General features: G+C 37.1%; 1 protein-coding gene across 1 annotated transcript in view; it reads left to right on the top strand.

Annotated features, from left to right (window-relative positions):
• The window catches only part of pik3cb (phosphatidylinositol-4,5-bisphosphate 3-kinase, catalytic subunit beta), a 96953-nt gene that overhangs the window by 68690 nt on the left and 12407 nt on the right, over positions 1–15856 (top strand). Inside the window, exons 9-17 of the mRNA XM_087283485.1 lie at positions 3560–3658; positions 6593–6844; positions 7001–7097; positions 7299–7429; positions 9641–9691; positions 11284–11472; positions 11548–11669; positions 11744–11887; positions 12009–12108. Coding sequence (XP_087139611.1) covers positions 3560–3658; positions 6593–6844; positions 7001–7097; positions 7299–7429; positions 9641–9691; positions 11284–11472; positions 11548–11669; positions 11744–11887; positions 12009–12108 — 1185 coding nt within the window. The remainder of the gene's footprint in view (positions 1–3559; positions 3659–6592; positions 6845–7000; positions 7098–7298; positions 7430–9640; positions 9692–11283; positions 11473–11547; positions 11670–11743; positions 11888–12008; positions 12109–15856) is intronic.

Raw genomic sequence — 15856 nt, forward strand, 5'->3', positions numbered from 1 at the left:
CTCTTACATTTGCAAATTGGAGTAAATAAACCACGGTAAATTCAGATAGAACCTTCTCATTCTGAAAATACATTTTCCACTTGGAATTATAAGGTTCTATCTGGCAGATCATTCATTAAAGCATTATTTATCAAGAAATGCAATCAAAAAAATATATAATTTAGTGTTGTAACAATATGTTGATGCTTGAGAAAGTAAACATTTTGCTTTCTGTAACATTTATTTAATGTTTTAGGATGAATATTTTTTCTTGTTCAAATTAAGCATACAAGGCTGTAATAAATATTTCTTTCCAGTGCAGCTGTTAATTTTATCTAATTACAATAGTTAATTTTTATTAAATTTTATGCTTTATATGAATTATTAAATTATATTTATTGAATTATATGCCCTATGAATTAAATTAAGTATTTGCCCTTCAAGGCTTAATATTAAACTTATAGACTTTAAAAGAAACAGACAATGAACAAATGAGTTTAATAAACACTGAAAAGTGTTTCACTCACTATATATACACAAATAAATATATTTCCTGTTTAATATACAAATTTTTAAATATTCATTTCTTTTTCAACAATGTAAAATTGAGCAATTCATCTCATTGTTTGCGACGCAGTAGCGCAGTGGGTAGCATGATTGTCTCACAGCAAGAAGGTCGCTGGTTCAAGCCTTGGCTGGGTCAGTTGGCATTTCTGTGTGTAGTTTGCCTGTTCTCCCCGTGTTTGCGTGGGTTTCCTCTGGGTGCTCTGGTTTCTCCCACAAGTCCAAAGACATGCGGTACAGGTGAATTGGATAAGCTAAAATCGGCCATAGAGTATGTGTGTGATTGAGTGTGTATGGGTGTTTCCCAGTGTTGGGTTGCAGCTGGAAGGGCATCCGCTGTGTAAAACATATGCTGGATAAGTTGGCGGTTCAATCCACTGTGGCGACCCCAGATTAATAAAGGGACTAAGTCGAAAAGAAAATGAATGAATGAATCTCAGTGTAAAGAAATGCTTCTAAATCATCACATTTACACACATTTCAATTGTGTCTGGTGCGGCATTATTTAATTGACTCTGATTGTGTGTGATTTTTGTCTTTCTGGTCTTTCCCGCTGTCATTAGAGCGGTCCGGCGAAATGACAAAGAAAGTTGATCCTGATTGGTCCTCGTGCATGCATTAAAAATGCTGATTGGCTTACAGATAGAACCTTATAGAGCCAAGCTAGAGTTCAACTTTGTAGATGCACCTTTTTTGTTTTTTAAATCTTAAAATGTAAACAACTTATACAAAAACATCCCATAATGTAAATAAGTTGCCATTTAATAAGAATATGTCAAAAACTCAATTTTGACAAAAAGTTCAGATAGAACCTTATAATTCTAAGGTGACGATATATATATGTATATATATATATATATATATATATATATATATATATATATATATATATATATATATATATATATATATAAATATACAGATAGCTGAAGCTTGACTACAAAATTAAATTGCACATCAAATCAAAATAGCAATATGTCAAAAAAATCACAATTACATATTTTGCCCACATCACACAGCCCTAAACAATATGTTGTATAAGAAATTAAATATAGAGAATTAAGTGAAAAACAACATAACTGTAGTTTGTGTATCATAGTTGACAACACAAACGGAGACAATCGTAAGCGAATTGGAAGACATTGCTTCTAACTATAAAAAATGTCAATCAAAGGCACAATCACCTCTTAGGAAGAATATCGCTAGTTTAAGCCCTGACTGGGTCAGTTGGCATTTCTGTGTGGAGTTTGGATGTTCACCTCGTGTTTGCGTGGGTTTCCTCTGGGTGCTCTGGTTTCCCCCACAAGTCCAAAGACATGTTCTGTAGGTGAATTGGGTAAGCTAAAAATTGGCCGCAGTGTATCTGTATAAATGAGTGTATATGGATGTTTCCCAGTGATGTGTTGCAGCTGGAAGGGCATCCGCTGCGTAAAACATATGCTGGATAAGTTGGTGGTTTAATTTCGCTGAGGTGACCCCAGATTAATAAAGGGACTAAGCCGTAAAGAAAATGAATGAATGAACTTCTCTGGAGAGACAGCTGCCTTTTTAGTCAGGGATAGTCAGGGAATTTGATGTTTGGCTTAGAGTGGGAAGCCTGGTTGTCTCATCTACATTGTAAAGGACACAATCTATGTTGTAAAAGTGCTATAGAAATAAAGATGAAATGAATTGTAAGATTCTCAGAGCTGGTTGATGTCTTTGTTTTTTCATTGCTTAGTGAAGAAACGGAACATTGTTGTATCTGTTGCTGCCTCAAAACTGTAGACTCATATAGTGGAATTTGTTCTTTCACTTCCTTTGCAAATTGATGACTTTTAACTTGGTAATATGTTAATGTCTCTCCTCTATTGGTTGAATGGGGAATTTGTATTTGATGTTGTTATGGTGAAGGCAAGATTTAATTTAGCTACCTCTGAATTCCAGTGACAATCAAAATGCTTCAAACTCTTCTCCAGGGTTGGATTAAGCGAGGCGACCCTCCGTGGATTTTGGTCATGGAATGTTGTGTTTCAATTATGTGCTGTTTTATTAATTTTGTGCTGCAAGTGCCGTAGAAATGTTTGTGAATGCAAAGTACTAGACTCTCAAAGGAAATCTCAAACTTGATATATTTTTACTGTGATAATATAATTATTTGCTGCCATGTGGATGAGTGTAATGAGTATGTATGTGTGTCTGACAGACATATAAAGTGAACTGTGATCATGTGTACTGGCCAGTGCACAGTAAAGGTCATTTGCTAACAGATTTAGATGTTTTGGGCCAATGAGTTTTAAAAATGTGTTCCAGGAAGTGAGTCAGGGAAGTATGTTAGAACTGATCATGTGATTTATTATGTCAGATTGCTGACCTCAGGGGAACTGCTGATGTTAAAATCATCTGCTAAAATAATGTATATATGTGAGCTTGTATGAGCATTTATTTCAATGTGTGTATGAGGTCAATGTATAGATATATTTACAGTATATACTTATTTAGGTCACACTTTATTTTGATGGTTCGTTTGTTGAATTTAAGGTACATTGCATCCACATGCCAACTAATTCTCATTAGATTATTAGTAGACTGTTTGAGTTAGGGTTGAGGTAAGTGTTACTCTAAGTTGACTTGTACCTGCAAAGTCAGTGAAATGTTTGTTTATCAGCAGTATCAACAGATATTAGGCAGACAGTCTACCAATACTCAAATGGACCATCAAAATAAAGCGTTACATTATTTATACTTACGCCTTTTCTAATGTTTACTTCATTGTGTTATTTTATTACATATAATTAATCTTAAACTTTGACACTTCAAATTTGAAACTTTAAAAACGCATTTGTTCAAACCATTGCAAAGGACTCTCAGATGTGATTTAACAGAATGTCCAATCCTCTTATTCGTAAAAGTGTCACATTTAAGTGTGTGTTGTTCATCACTCCCCATAAATAGTAACTGATGAAAATGTTTTTTTTTTTTTAATAATTGTGTTTGTTAATGTTAAACCTAACTGAACTCTCTTTTTGTCTTTCAGTTACCACAACAACTTCATACATGTGTTTGGAAGGTTCATTCTCTGTTTAGAATTAATCTTGTGAAAGCTAACAAGGTGAACGCTGAAGATGCTGCTAAGGTAAACAAGGACAACGCCTCTAAATTCTGAATGATCCTACATGCAATAATGATTATCTGCCTCCTGGTGGCCTAGAGAGAGTATTACATTAAAATAAAATATATACAGTTGACGTCAGAATTATTAACCCCCCCTTAATTGTTAGCCCCCTGTTTATTTCCCCCCCCAATTTCTGTTTAACGAAGAGAAGGTTTTTTTCAACACATTTCTAAACATAATACTTTTAATAACTGATTTATTTTATCTTGCCCGTGATGACAGTAGGGCGACGTAGTTTCCCCCACAGTCCAAAGACATGTGGTAAAGGTGAATTGGGTAGGCTATATTGTCCACAGTGTATGAGTGTGAATGAGTGTGTATGGATGTTTTCCAGAGATCGGTTGCCGCTGGAAGGGCATCTGCTGTAAAAAACATGTGCTGGATAAGTTGGCGGTTCATTCTGCTGTGGTGACCCCGGATTAATAAAAGGACTAAGCCAAAAAGAAAATGAATGAATGAATGAGGACAGTAATTAATATTTGACTAGATATTTTTACACTTCAATACAGCTTAGAGTGACATTTAAAGGCTTAACTTGTTTAATTAGGTTAACAAAGCAGGTTAGGGTAATTAGGCAAGTTATTGTATAATGATGGTTTGTTCTGTAGACCTTAAAAAATATATAGCTGAAAGGGGCTAATAATTTTGACCTTAAATGGTTTTTAAAAAATGAAAAACTGCTTTTATTCTAGTTAAAATAAAACAAGACTTTCTCCAGAAAAACAAATATTATTAGACATACTGTGAAAATGTCCTTGCTCTGTTAAACATAATCTGAGAAATGTTTAAAAAGGAAAAAAAAAAAAATTAAACGGGGGATAATAATTCTTCAACTGTATATATTTGTGTAAAGGAGCAGTATTCCAAAATCCAAAGTTATTGGAACTCACTCTCGTGGTATGTAATAAATATGTTTAAAAGATTTGCTGACTAATTTGTACAATCACATTTGCAAGTTTACATATCTGCTTTCACCCCACTGATGGTAAGATTTGAGGCGTGGGTCTTCATGTTTGTTTTTTTTTTTTTCCACCCCATAAAAAATAGTTTCTAAAATTCTTTCTCATGAAATACAGTCTGGAATGCTTTTCCAAATATACAAAACTACATAGGACAATAGTTGTATTACCAATGGGCTCTATGCACAGCGAGAGTTTTAAAGCCAACGATAAGCATCCAGTGAAAGCTTACTGTGACTATTTTCAATTTCAAAAGGTTGTTTTTACAGCATCGATGTTGTAATGTAATTACAATATATTCAGTTAAATAGACTTCAGTATCCATTTAGTTGCTTAAGCGTAAAACGAGATAAAAGACCGTTGCAACCACTAGCTCCATCAGGAGCAACATGCTAGCGCAGATATTCCATTGAAAATACTGGGGTAAAATAAACTGTCATATTTTAAAGACATAAACAGGGAGGGGGGAGTGGAATTTAAAGCAGTGCTTCTTGTGCGATCTGAGACCCACTTCATATCCTAAATCTAACAGGCTGTGAATACCTCTAATCTTAAACGTGACACATTTTGTAATGGAAAGACAGTTCACCAGAAGTCCTTGGGCTGCCTGGCTGAAAATTAAGTCAGTGTGCATATAGCCCATTGCGTGTGGAAAGTTTTTAGCATTTAGTAAGATGTCTATGTGATGCTTTGGTGTTATGTTGTTGATTACCACGGACAATAATTTCACTTGTTTCTCAATTCTTTGTAAATTAATAAACTGTTTTCATATTTTTAAATGGAGGTTTGACTGTCAAGCCTGCTCACTGTGGAATAAATTCATACAACTTTCACACTTTTTTTGGATAAGGATACTCTGTTCATTGTTCATTGTTGCACAAGACAGAGGGCATTTACATGAAATCACCATTAGCTGGAGTAACTTTTGATTTTTGCCAACAAGTGTTTACTTGTTACCCAGTGTTTAAACCACAGTCAAGACAATACAAACAAAACAGTAACAGTAATCAAACATTAGGGGCCTTATCATACACCCGGCGCAATAAGGCTCGAGACCTGTTTGCACTGAGCTGTTGCCATTTTCAGACCAACGCAACATTAATTTTCCTGTTTTCAGCCATGTTGTTCAACTAACAAATCCATTTGCACCACTTTTTGGACTCATGGGCGTTTCGGTCTAGAAAAGAGGTGTGTTAAGGCACAAAAACTATTTTAGATTTGTCCAACTGTCAGGTTTTCGACCATATGGGACATAGCATGTGTATTTGGATATAACTCTGTTTTTTTATACCACACTTCATTATTACTGTTCATTTATTCGTTTCCTGGAAATAAGAAGTGAATTTAGAAATAGTTTTGAAACAAATCTTTTCACTTGACAAACAAAATTATGTAGGCTAATGGATGTCTTCAGCGGAGCGTGTATAACACTGTTTCCTTATCCACGAATGAGAGAAAGTGAAAGTAAACGTAAAGGCAGATTGTAGGAAGCTCATTCTTTATCCTTGCACTGCAGATGGTCTGCTTAACTGTTTTCTTGCTAGTGATGCGTTCAGTTTTTACACTTACAAAGTCCGCCATGTAAAAAGCAAATGTGCCATGGCGCAACACAACTGACTCTTAAAGAGAATGGGAGATGAGACTCTAATTGTTTTATTCTCCAAACACACAAATAACTCATTAAGAGAATAAGCTCAACCCTGTTAGACCATGCGCCGTGGCGCAGAGCGTTTTTTTTTCTTCCTTAAAATAGCAAAAGTAGATTCGGACAAGCCCTTAATGCTTTTTCGCTCTGCGCTTTAGACTTAGATCGTTAAAATAGAGCACTCAGTGATGCTAAAAGCTGGTCAGACAAAGTTAACTTGTCATACATCTAGAAACACTTTAGCATTATTAATGTTCTCTTTTTTCTCTCCTTTTTTATTGTAATATGTAGATCCAGGTTCGAGCAGGACTTTTTCATGGTACAGAGTTGTTGTGCAAGACAGCTGTCAGCAATGAGAGCAGCAGTCGATCTGAACATGTGTGGAACAAAACACTGGAGTTTGACATTCCTGTTTGTGATCTGCCACGGATGGCCCGCCTCTGCTTTGCAATTTATGCTGTTATGGATAAAGTGAAAAAACAGAGATCCACAAAGAACACACACCTGAACAAATACCAGACTATCCGCAAGGCAGGGAAAGTAGTAAGTCTAACCCACACTAGCTTTATTTATAACACTAAATCATGTTATTATAGTAATTCCAATTATGTTTAGTTTTGTGCAAAATCCTCTATTCAGTCAATTATTCTAAGCACTGACACACACATACACACACACACGTGTGTTTTCATTTAATAGCACTACCCAATTGCATGGGTGAATACTATGGTATTTGACTACAGAGGGCAGCTGAAAACTGGTGACATTATCCTCCACTGTTGGTCATCATTTCCTGGTGAGAACACACACACACACATATTCTCAATTTACTGGGGTGTGATTGTGACTGTGCTTGTGTAAGCTGCTGGATCTATGTCTCATAGGGTGTGTGTCTGTGAAATTAGAAAAACACTGCGTATTTTGTGTAAGACTGAGAAATGATGCTTAGTAAAGGAAGGAAATGTGCTCAGGAAATGCCTTTTCCTGTATGTTGCAGATGAGCTGGAAGAGATGTTGAACCCTATCGGCACCATTCAGACCAATCCATACACAGAGAATGCCACAGAGCTACATATAAGCTTTCCAGAATACTCAACGCAACCAGTTGTTTTTCCTGCTTTTGACAAGGTATGGCTATTTACTGACATACGCAACGAAGCATATACACATGGTCATATGTTGATCATATGTTTCTGACTTGCGATTCACTTAGTCTTGCACAGTCAGAAAAGGACTGGCACTTTTGACTCTAAAGGAGGTCAGCAACCTGAGGCTCTTAAGTCGCATGCAACTTTTTATCCTCCCTGCTGTTGCTCTCAAACAACATGTAAAAATGTACACAGTATATATAACGTAGTAGTTACATAGTAAGAAGAAATGTTTCAAAAGAAAGCTCTAAAACTTTTTAAAAACATTTATTAAACAGGAAGCAATGGCAGTTCAGATTGTTATGGCTGTTAGGCTGTTAGATCACACCCTGGGGGCTGGCTGCAGGACAAGTCATAAACCCCACCTCCTCCGTGTTAAAGAGCCCTATTTTGCATTATAGGCCCCGTTTACACTAGTGCGTTTTAGTTTGAAAACGCATAAGTTTTGCTACGGTTACGCCATCCGTCCACACTACGCCGGAGTTCTCGAGCGCCGAAAACTGAGCTTTTTGAAAACGCTGGAAAGGCCGTTTTCATTCTAAAACGCTGCTGCTCCGTCTCAGTGTGGATGGGGAAAGACGGAGACATCTGAAAACGGAGGCGGGGGTGCAAACGTTCGCCTATCTGATTGGGGCTTTTCCTCAATATTAAGTAGCCCACACACAGTTCAGTCTCGCATCCTCTTCTTGTAAGTTAAGACTTCGCAAGTTTGATCAAGGCTGCAGTCTCCCCCTTCTCAGTTTGATATGGAAAACATACCGAGGACACGCGTAAATCTTCAAAGGGAACCGTGTACTTTATAACTTCATTCACATCACCTTGGCTACGTTGTTTCACTTTCTCAACAATAAAATGTAAACATGATTTAAGGAACTGCCTATTTTCTTTTTAATATTAGCAACTTAACAGACAGCAGAAATGTTGAGGCGTCGTGCTGCATATATGAGCGTCATCTTCACTGTGTGGATATTTATAACAAAACGGAGCCAATAACAACTGTTTCCTTTCAATTTCAGTAAAAATACGAAACACACCCTCTCTTTTGCTGAATATCAGTTTTAATAATCGATAATTATAAAAGTATAACATACAATAAGTTTATACATTGTAGGAAATAAAGGCAAGCGATCAGTCAATGTACCTGGATTAATCATTAACTTATCTTTGCGCTTAACCAAAACATGTTACCCGTGAACAAGTAACTTAATAGATTCCAATGACCAAAGTCAGGGAATTGGCCTATGTCGTTAGATAAAGACAACAACATGAATGAAATATCACGTTTAGCAAATATAGTGAGATTAGATCCAGCGAGAGATGCTTGAGGAGCAGTCCGACAAGCAGAGCTCTCATCTGGGTAGAAAAGCTGGTGCGCTTGCCCGAGAGTGTGTGTGTGGTCACGTGATGTGCGTTTTCAGCGTTTTGGTGTGGACGGAGAGATGTTCAGAAACGCTGGGTAAAACGCGAGTGTGGACGCGGATCGTTTTCATTCTACAACGCCGTTTTAAAACTAAAACGCACTAGTGTAAACGGGGCCATAAAGGGGTCATATTTTGCTTTAAGGGTCTCCAACAACAGGCTAACATGCATTCACTTTCGAGGCTTTATGGCATGCATTTATTTTTACCTAATTATCTCAGCGAATCCCATATGATTTGTTCAGCAATTCATTTGTTCCCAAACCCCTCCTTAGCGCGAAGCTAATCTGCGCTGATTGGACCGATGACAGCCTGTTGCAATTGGTCAACAACGTTCAGCGCAAGACGAGCGAAATGCCATATGCATATTGAAGCAGTCAAGTAGTCACTCCTGCTTTTCCTGTGAGTATAAAAACCTCAAAGGCAGGTGCTTGATCAAAAAATAAACACAGTACCAAAAGCTCAAAAGAAAATCGGCACACTGCTACTTTAGCTCTCAAAAGTTCTTTAATATCACTCACAACGTTTCGACCTACATGATCTTCATCAGGTAAAACAATACATGAGAATACTCAAGAAATAATGATGCAGCTCTACAAACTCAATTACACCTGAAATCAATCACCACAATCAGCCAACAAGCCAGTAAACAGGCACATTAATAGGCTTTTTTTTTACGTTTTAGATGGCCGTAAAGTAAATTTATTTATGCCCCAAAGTTGTGTTTGTTCCATCATGTTAATTGCTGTTCTGTAATAAATGTTTTTCATTAGATCCTGGAAAAAGCTGCAGAAATAGCTGGAGCCAGTGATTCCATGTCAATGGTAAATTATATTGAAACATTAACTTGATTTAAGAATATTAAATATTATAATGATATAATGACCCAGCTTCCCGTGGCCCTTAAGCCTAGTTCACACTACAGGATTTTAAACCTCAGCAGATCGCTGTGCCGTTCACACTACATGACTTGACTTTGTGTCTTTTAATCTCTGTGGTGTTCACACTACGCAACACTCTGTGAATGATCCACAAGAGGGGGGTCACACACTACATGATCTGACAACAACTCATTCCCCATCAGCTCATTCAAGCTACCAAACCACAGCCAATGAAATTTTGAGGGAGGAGTCGTCAGAAAAAGCTGAACACTATTGGCTGCTTGTGTGCTGATGACATTACTGACAGCGTTTCAAGCTTTGGAGAAAGCATTTAAAAACATCGTCAAATCAGCTGATTTATCAGCGGATTAATCACTCATCTGCAGGTTCCAGTGGATAGATACACAGAGTTTTTAATTTTTGTAATTTTATAACTCTTTGAAATAAAACTAACATATTTATAACACCCTGCCGTTTTCTAACTATCGGTGTATTTCTTTCTGACATTGTTATTTTTTTTTTATTACAAAACAGTAAAGAACTGAGCATTTCTGCCTTAAATTACCATATTGGTTAAAATGACTGCATGCATGTCTGATACTTTTCACTGTGACTTTAAATATGTGTGCATTTTCTTGCCTAGCAACTTCCTGCTAACATAAACAAAACTTTCTGATGGCACAAACATCAGTTTACTTCAGATATCTTTCAAAACAGCATATTCTATGCTGTGAAATAGCTCCTGTTTGAAAGTGAAAATGAAAGCCAAGACCTTTAAGTGTTTTAGTATCTTAACTACATATTTATAGGCTGTATTACCAAAAAAAAGATAATATTTTTATGGTAATGGTGTCATTAAATATGATGCCAGACATTCAAAGCTTAATTTTAATATCTCAATAATAGCTTTGAATGTAAATATGTTGTGACAATATGGCGTTTTATATGAGAATGGTCAGAATGAGCAGTATGGTAAGTCTAATAGTTACAGAAGTCTAGTTCCACTGTTAATATAGCCTACTCTCATGTCTGTGTTAACGCAGAATGAAGCGAGTGCACCGATGCCCATTCTGACCAATCACAGATGTTTCTGCTGAGCTCCTGAACACACAGGCATTCAGCTCATGCTGATATGCTCTCTCATTGGCTGCAGCTCGTCACTACATCTGACCACACGTGGGGTTGAGTCGGCCGACTGCTCTGGAGTATTTAGCATGCTGAATGTTGGATTTCCGTCTGCGAGGTGTCGGCGACGCGTCAGCGAGCCTCGTTGATGCGTTGTTCAGTAGTTCACACATAAAGAGCGTCGAGCGCCGAGCACCCGCAGATTTCTTCTTGATCACAGCCCGATCTGTCGGCGAGCTCGTTAACTTCCAAATCGGGCTCAAATCAGGTTTAAAATCCTTTAGTGTGAACCAGGCATTATTTGTAATGGTATGATTTATTTGGATCATCCATCTATTACTATAATCACTTTCATGTAATTACCATTATGTCTATTTGATGTCCTTATTAATGTATTGAAATAATTGTAGGGTCGTGGGGGTAAAAAGTTTTACATAGAGCTGAAGGAGATCATGGAGAGGGATCCTCTTTCTCAGCTGTGTGAGAATGAGAAGGATCTGATCTGGACACTTCGCTATGACTGCAGAGAAAATTTTCCTCAGTCTCTCCCTAAACTTCTACTCTCTGTCAAATGGAGCAAACATGAAGACATGGCTCAGGTATTATGAATAAACAGACTCATGCATATACATTCCACAACAGACATTTTCAAATGCCTCACTCTTGTACTGCAGCTACAAGCTTTGCTGCAGATTTGGCCTAAGCTGAGTCCTCGTGATGCTTTGGAACTTCTGGACTTCAACTATCCAGACCAGTATGTCAGAGAATTTGCAGTCAGCTGCCTCAAAGATATGAGGTGAGGAGCACATGCTGTCAAGCAACCTCATGAGAAATGCGGAAATCCTAAATGTTTGTTTTTGTGTGTGTTAGTGATGATGAGCTGTTGCAGTATCTGCTGCAGCTTGTGCAGGTGTTGCGCTATGAGCCATACTATGACTGCAGCCTCAGCCGTTTCCTCCTAGAACGTGCTCAGACCAGCCGTAAAATTGGTCATTTCCTCTTCTGGCATCTCAGGCAAGTATATATCTGAAGAAAGCCTGCATGTGTAACTATGTTCGGTTCAACCAGTATGTCATTATGTTTATGCAGAACTAATGTGTGCGCTAATTGTGTTTGTTTGTGTTATGCGATACAGGTCTGAAATGTACATGCCAGCTGTATCGGTTCATTTTGCTCTGATCTTGGAAGCCTACTGCAGAGGCTGCATCCCACACATTGAAGTTCTCAAAAAACAGGTGCCAAATGCCATGCCAACTTTTTCAATTATTATCGATTACTGTCAGAAGTAAAACTTTAGGATTTAAAGTAAAATCCAATGTCAAAAATGAAAGGATTTAATCTAATCATAGATGTAGGCAGAAGACGAGGGTCAGAATAAATGTGGGAAAGGGCAGTACTTTTAGTAAATAGATTTAAGCTTCATTGACCCAAATTCAGCATCGCTAGTTTTTTTGGTTGGTAATATAGTACATTTTCTTAATTGTTTGTTATATTTTAAAGTTGCAGCACATTTACAAGTAGAAATTGATTGATTGATTGATTGATTGATTGATTGATTGATTCAATTCTTTTGTTTTTCTTTTTTTTAATCACTTTTTTTACAATAATTGTTTTAAAGCAGCTTTACAAAAGGTGCACATTATTGCATTACAATCAAATTCAGAGAAGTTAAAGTTATTAGTTAACATAACTTTAGTACTTACTAATACCTTTAATTAACTAGTAACTAATAGCTTTTAACAGTTAAAGTTATTATTTATAAACTGGTTTAACCTGCAGTTTTATTGCATATAAGTGATGTACAGTATATGTGTACTCAGAAGACCCTAACATCCACCTAGCAACACCTTAGCAACCACATAGCAACCACTTATAACACCCTAGCAACCACCTAGCAACACCTTTGCAATGACCTAGATCACCTTAGCAATGGTCTAGCAACACTTTAGCAACAACCTAGTAACCAATCAGTACGCTTTAGCAACCGCCTAGCAACATCTTAGCGACCACCTAGAGCACCCTAATAACACCTTAGCAACCACTCAGAACACCCTAGCAACCGCCTAGCAACACCTTAGCAATCAAGAGCACCCTAACAACACCTTAGCAACCGTTCATAACACACGAGCAACCGCCTAGCAATGCCTTAGCAACCGCTCAGTGGTTGACCTAGCAACCACTCAGAATACAATAGCAACCAACTAGCAACATCTTAACAACTACCTGGAACACCATAGCAATGCCTTTGCAACCACTGAGAACACCTTAGCAACTGCCTAACACCTTAACAGTCAAATGCCCTAGCAACCCCTTTAGGACACCCTAGCAACACCTTAGCAATGACCACCTAGCAACCACCTAGCCCGAAACATGCCAATCTTTACTATAAACCAGCTAACCTATATGTAGTTATCTCTCTATGCCAGCTGCTTCAATCTTCTTAAAAACTATTTCAATTATTTAATTTTTAAAACTGCTTCAAAATGAATGAGGCTTTCTCAAGATACCATAAAGTATGTCTACGAACTCTACTTTTCTAGTTGTCTTTTTACTATTCTGCCCTTGTAAAATAGTTGCCCTTCTTTAACTAGACAGATAGACATCTCCTTCCACTGAGATTTTGAACTGGAACATTTGGATTCATTGTGACCACCATTTTAAATGTAGGTGGAACAGAGTAAATCTGAAATACAGAGAGTACACATACATAATAAAATGAGAATTGAAGAAATATTACTGTACAATCGAAAGAGATGTTCACACAGTATCACCACAATGATGTGGATGCATGTATTTTTGATCTAAACTAAAGCAGTCTTATTAAACAAAGTTTATCATAAAAATGTCCCCGACACTAGAAAATAATGCACACGAAATCCTTGATAAAAATGTCAGTGATTACAGACAAAGCTTCTATAAGTGATTACCAAATGAATAGATGGCTGAAAGTCTGAGAGACTGTGTGGCTGTCTGCTTCAAATTTTCTCAATGCTAAGATTAGAAGAACAGTTCCACCCAGTGGACCAAAAATGAACTACACTGCAACCAGCACATGTTTAAATGAACTTGCATTTTCTTACAATACAAAACCTATATTATACAGTTGAAGTCAGAATTATTAGCCCCCTTTGGAATATTTTGCTTTTTTAAATATTTCCCAAATGATGTTTAACAGAGCAAGGAAATTTTCACTGTATGTCTGATAATATTTTTTTCTTCTGGAGAAAGTCTTATTTGTTTTATTTCGGCTAGATTAAAAGCAGTTTTTAATTCAAATGAAATATGTATTTTAAGTCAAAATTGTTAGCCCCTTTAAGCTATATATTTCTTTCAATAGTATACAGAACAAACTATCATTATACCTTGCCTAATTACCCTAACCTGCCTAGTTTAAGTAATTAACCTAGTTAAGCATTTAAATGTCACTTTAAGCTGTATAGAAGGGTCTTTAAAAATATCTAGTAAAATATTATTTACTGACATCATTATTATTATTATTAGAAATGAGTTATTAAAACTTTTATGTTTAGAAATTTGTTAAAAAAAATCTCTCTGTTAAACCGAAACTGGGGAAAAAAATAAGGAGGCTAATAATTCTGACTTTAACTGTATGTCAATAAACCTAAAAGTGGTGGTGCAGATTGTTTTTTTAAGGATCGGTTGTGTTTATGGGTTGCAAAGCACTTTGAAACACTTGATATGCAATAGTTCCAACAGACTGTTACTCACGTGAGTTGTGCATAAAGACTGTAAATACAGATGTAGCACCACATCTGTAGACAGCTTTCAGCTGCTAATCCTAACCTACACATCATTTACCTCCTCACGTTGTAGCACTGCTGATGTGTAATATGGGTGCGCACTGGAGTCTTCGGCTTTAAAAAATTTGTCAACTTAGAATTATAAGGTTCTATCTGACATAAATTGAATTATTCATTCATTCATTCATTTTCTTGTTGGCTTAGTCCCTTTATTAATCCGGGGTCGCCACAGCGGAATGAACCGCCAACTTATCCAGCAAGTTTTTACGCAGTGGATGCCCTTCCAGCCGCAACCCATCTCTGGGAAACATTCACACACACACACTCATACACTACGGACAATTTAGCCTACCCAATTCACCTGTACTGCATGTCTTTGAACTGTGGGGGAAACCGGAGCACCCGGAGGAAACCCACGCGAACTCAGGAGAACATGCAAACTTCACACAGAAACGGCAACTGAGCTGAGGCTCGAACCAGCGACCTTCTTGCTGTGAGGCGAACGTGCTACCCACTGCGTCGCCCCTGAATTATTCACATATTCTTATTAAATGACGACTTATTTACATTATGGTATGCTTTTTTTAGAAGTTGTTTACACTTTTTAGACTTTTTATTTAATCAATAAATGTTACTAGGGATGCACCGAAATGAAATTCTTGGCTGAAGCCGAAACTGAATAATAATGAATTGCTTGGCCGAAGGCCGAATACTGAATGCGGTGTTTTGCATTTTTTTCCATTTAGTTTGCCAATTTTTTCACCATTACAATAATTAAACAGTAAAAATTATCTTTTAACTATTTTGTGTTGCTTTTCAGAGAAATAAATCAAATAACAAAAATACAATTTCAAAAATATTTATTTAACACTGAACATTTTTTAACATTCCAGCAGATAATATACAAACAAAGCACAATATAACTTTAAATAAATAAATTTATTTATCCGTAGTACGAGCCCGTTTACTCTCTGCGCTGTTTTCATCTCCTGCGCTGTGCATCACCTGACCGTCCGTCTCCAACACCTAGCGGCTTTCCCAAGTCCAACTCGGCCTGGATCATTTCTCGTGTGCGCAGCTTTTTGCCCATATCCAAGTAATGATCTTTTATATCGCGGATCAAGCACAGTCGCGATGAAGTACAGGTGTTCTGAGTCCGCCTGACTAAATCGTGCCCTGACAGCTTCTAAGAGCGCACTTTTAGCTGTTTTCACTCCGCGGT

This window comes from Danio rerio, chromosome 15 (assembly GCF_052040795.2).
Source record: "Danio rerio strain M-AB ecotype USA chromosome 15, GRCz13ab, whole genome shotgun sequence".
Classification (NCBI taxonomy): domain Eukaryota; kingdom Metazoa; phylum Chordata; class Actinopteri; order Cypriniformes; family Danionidae; genus Danio; species Danio rerio.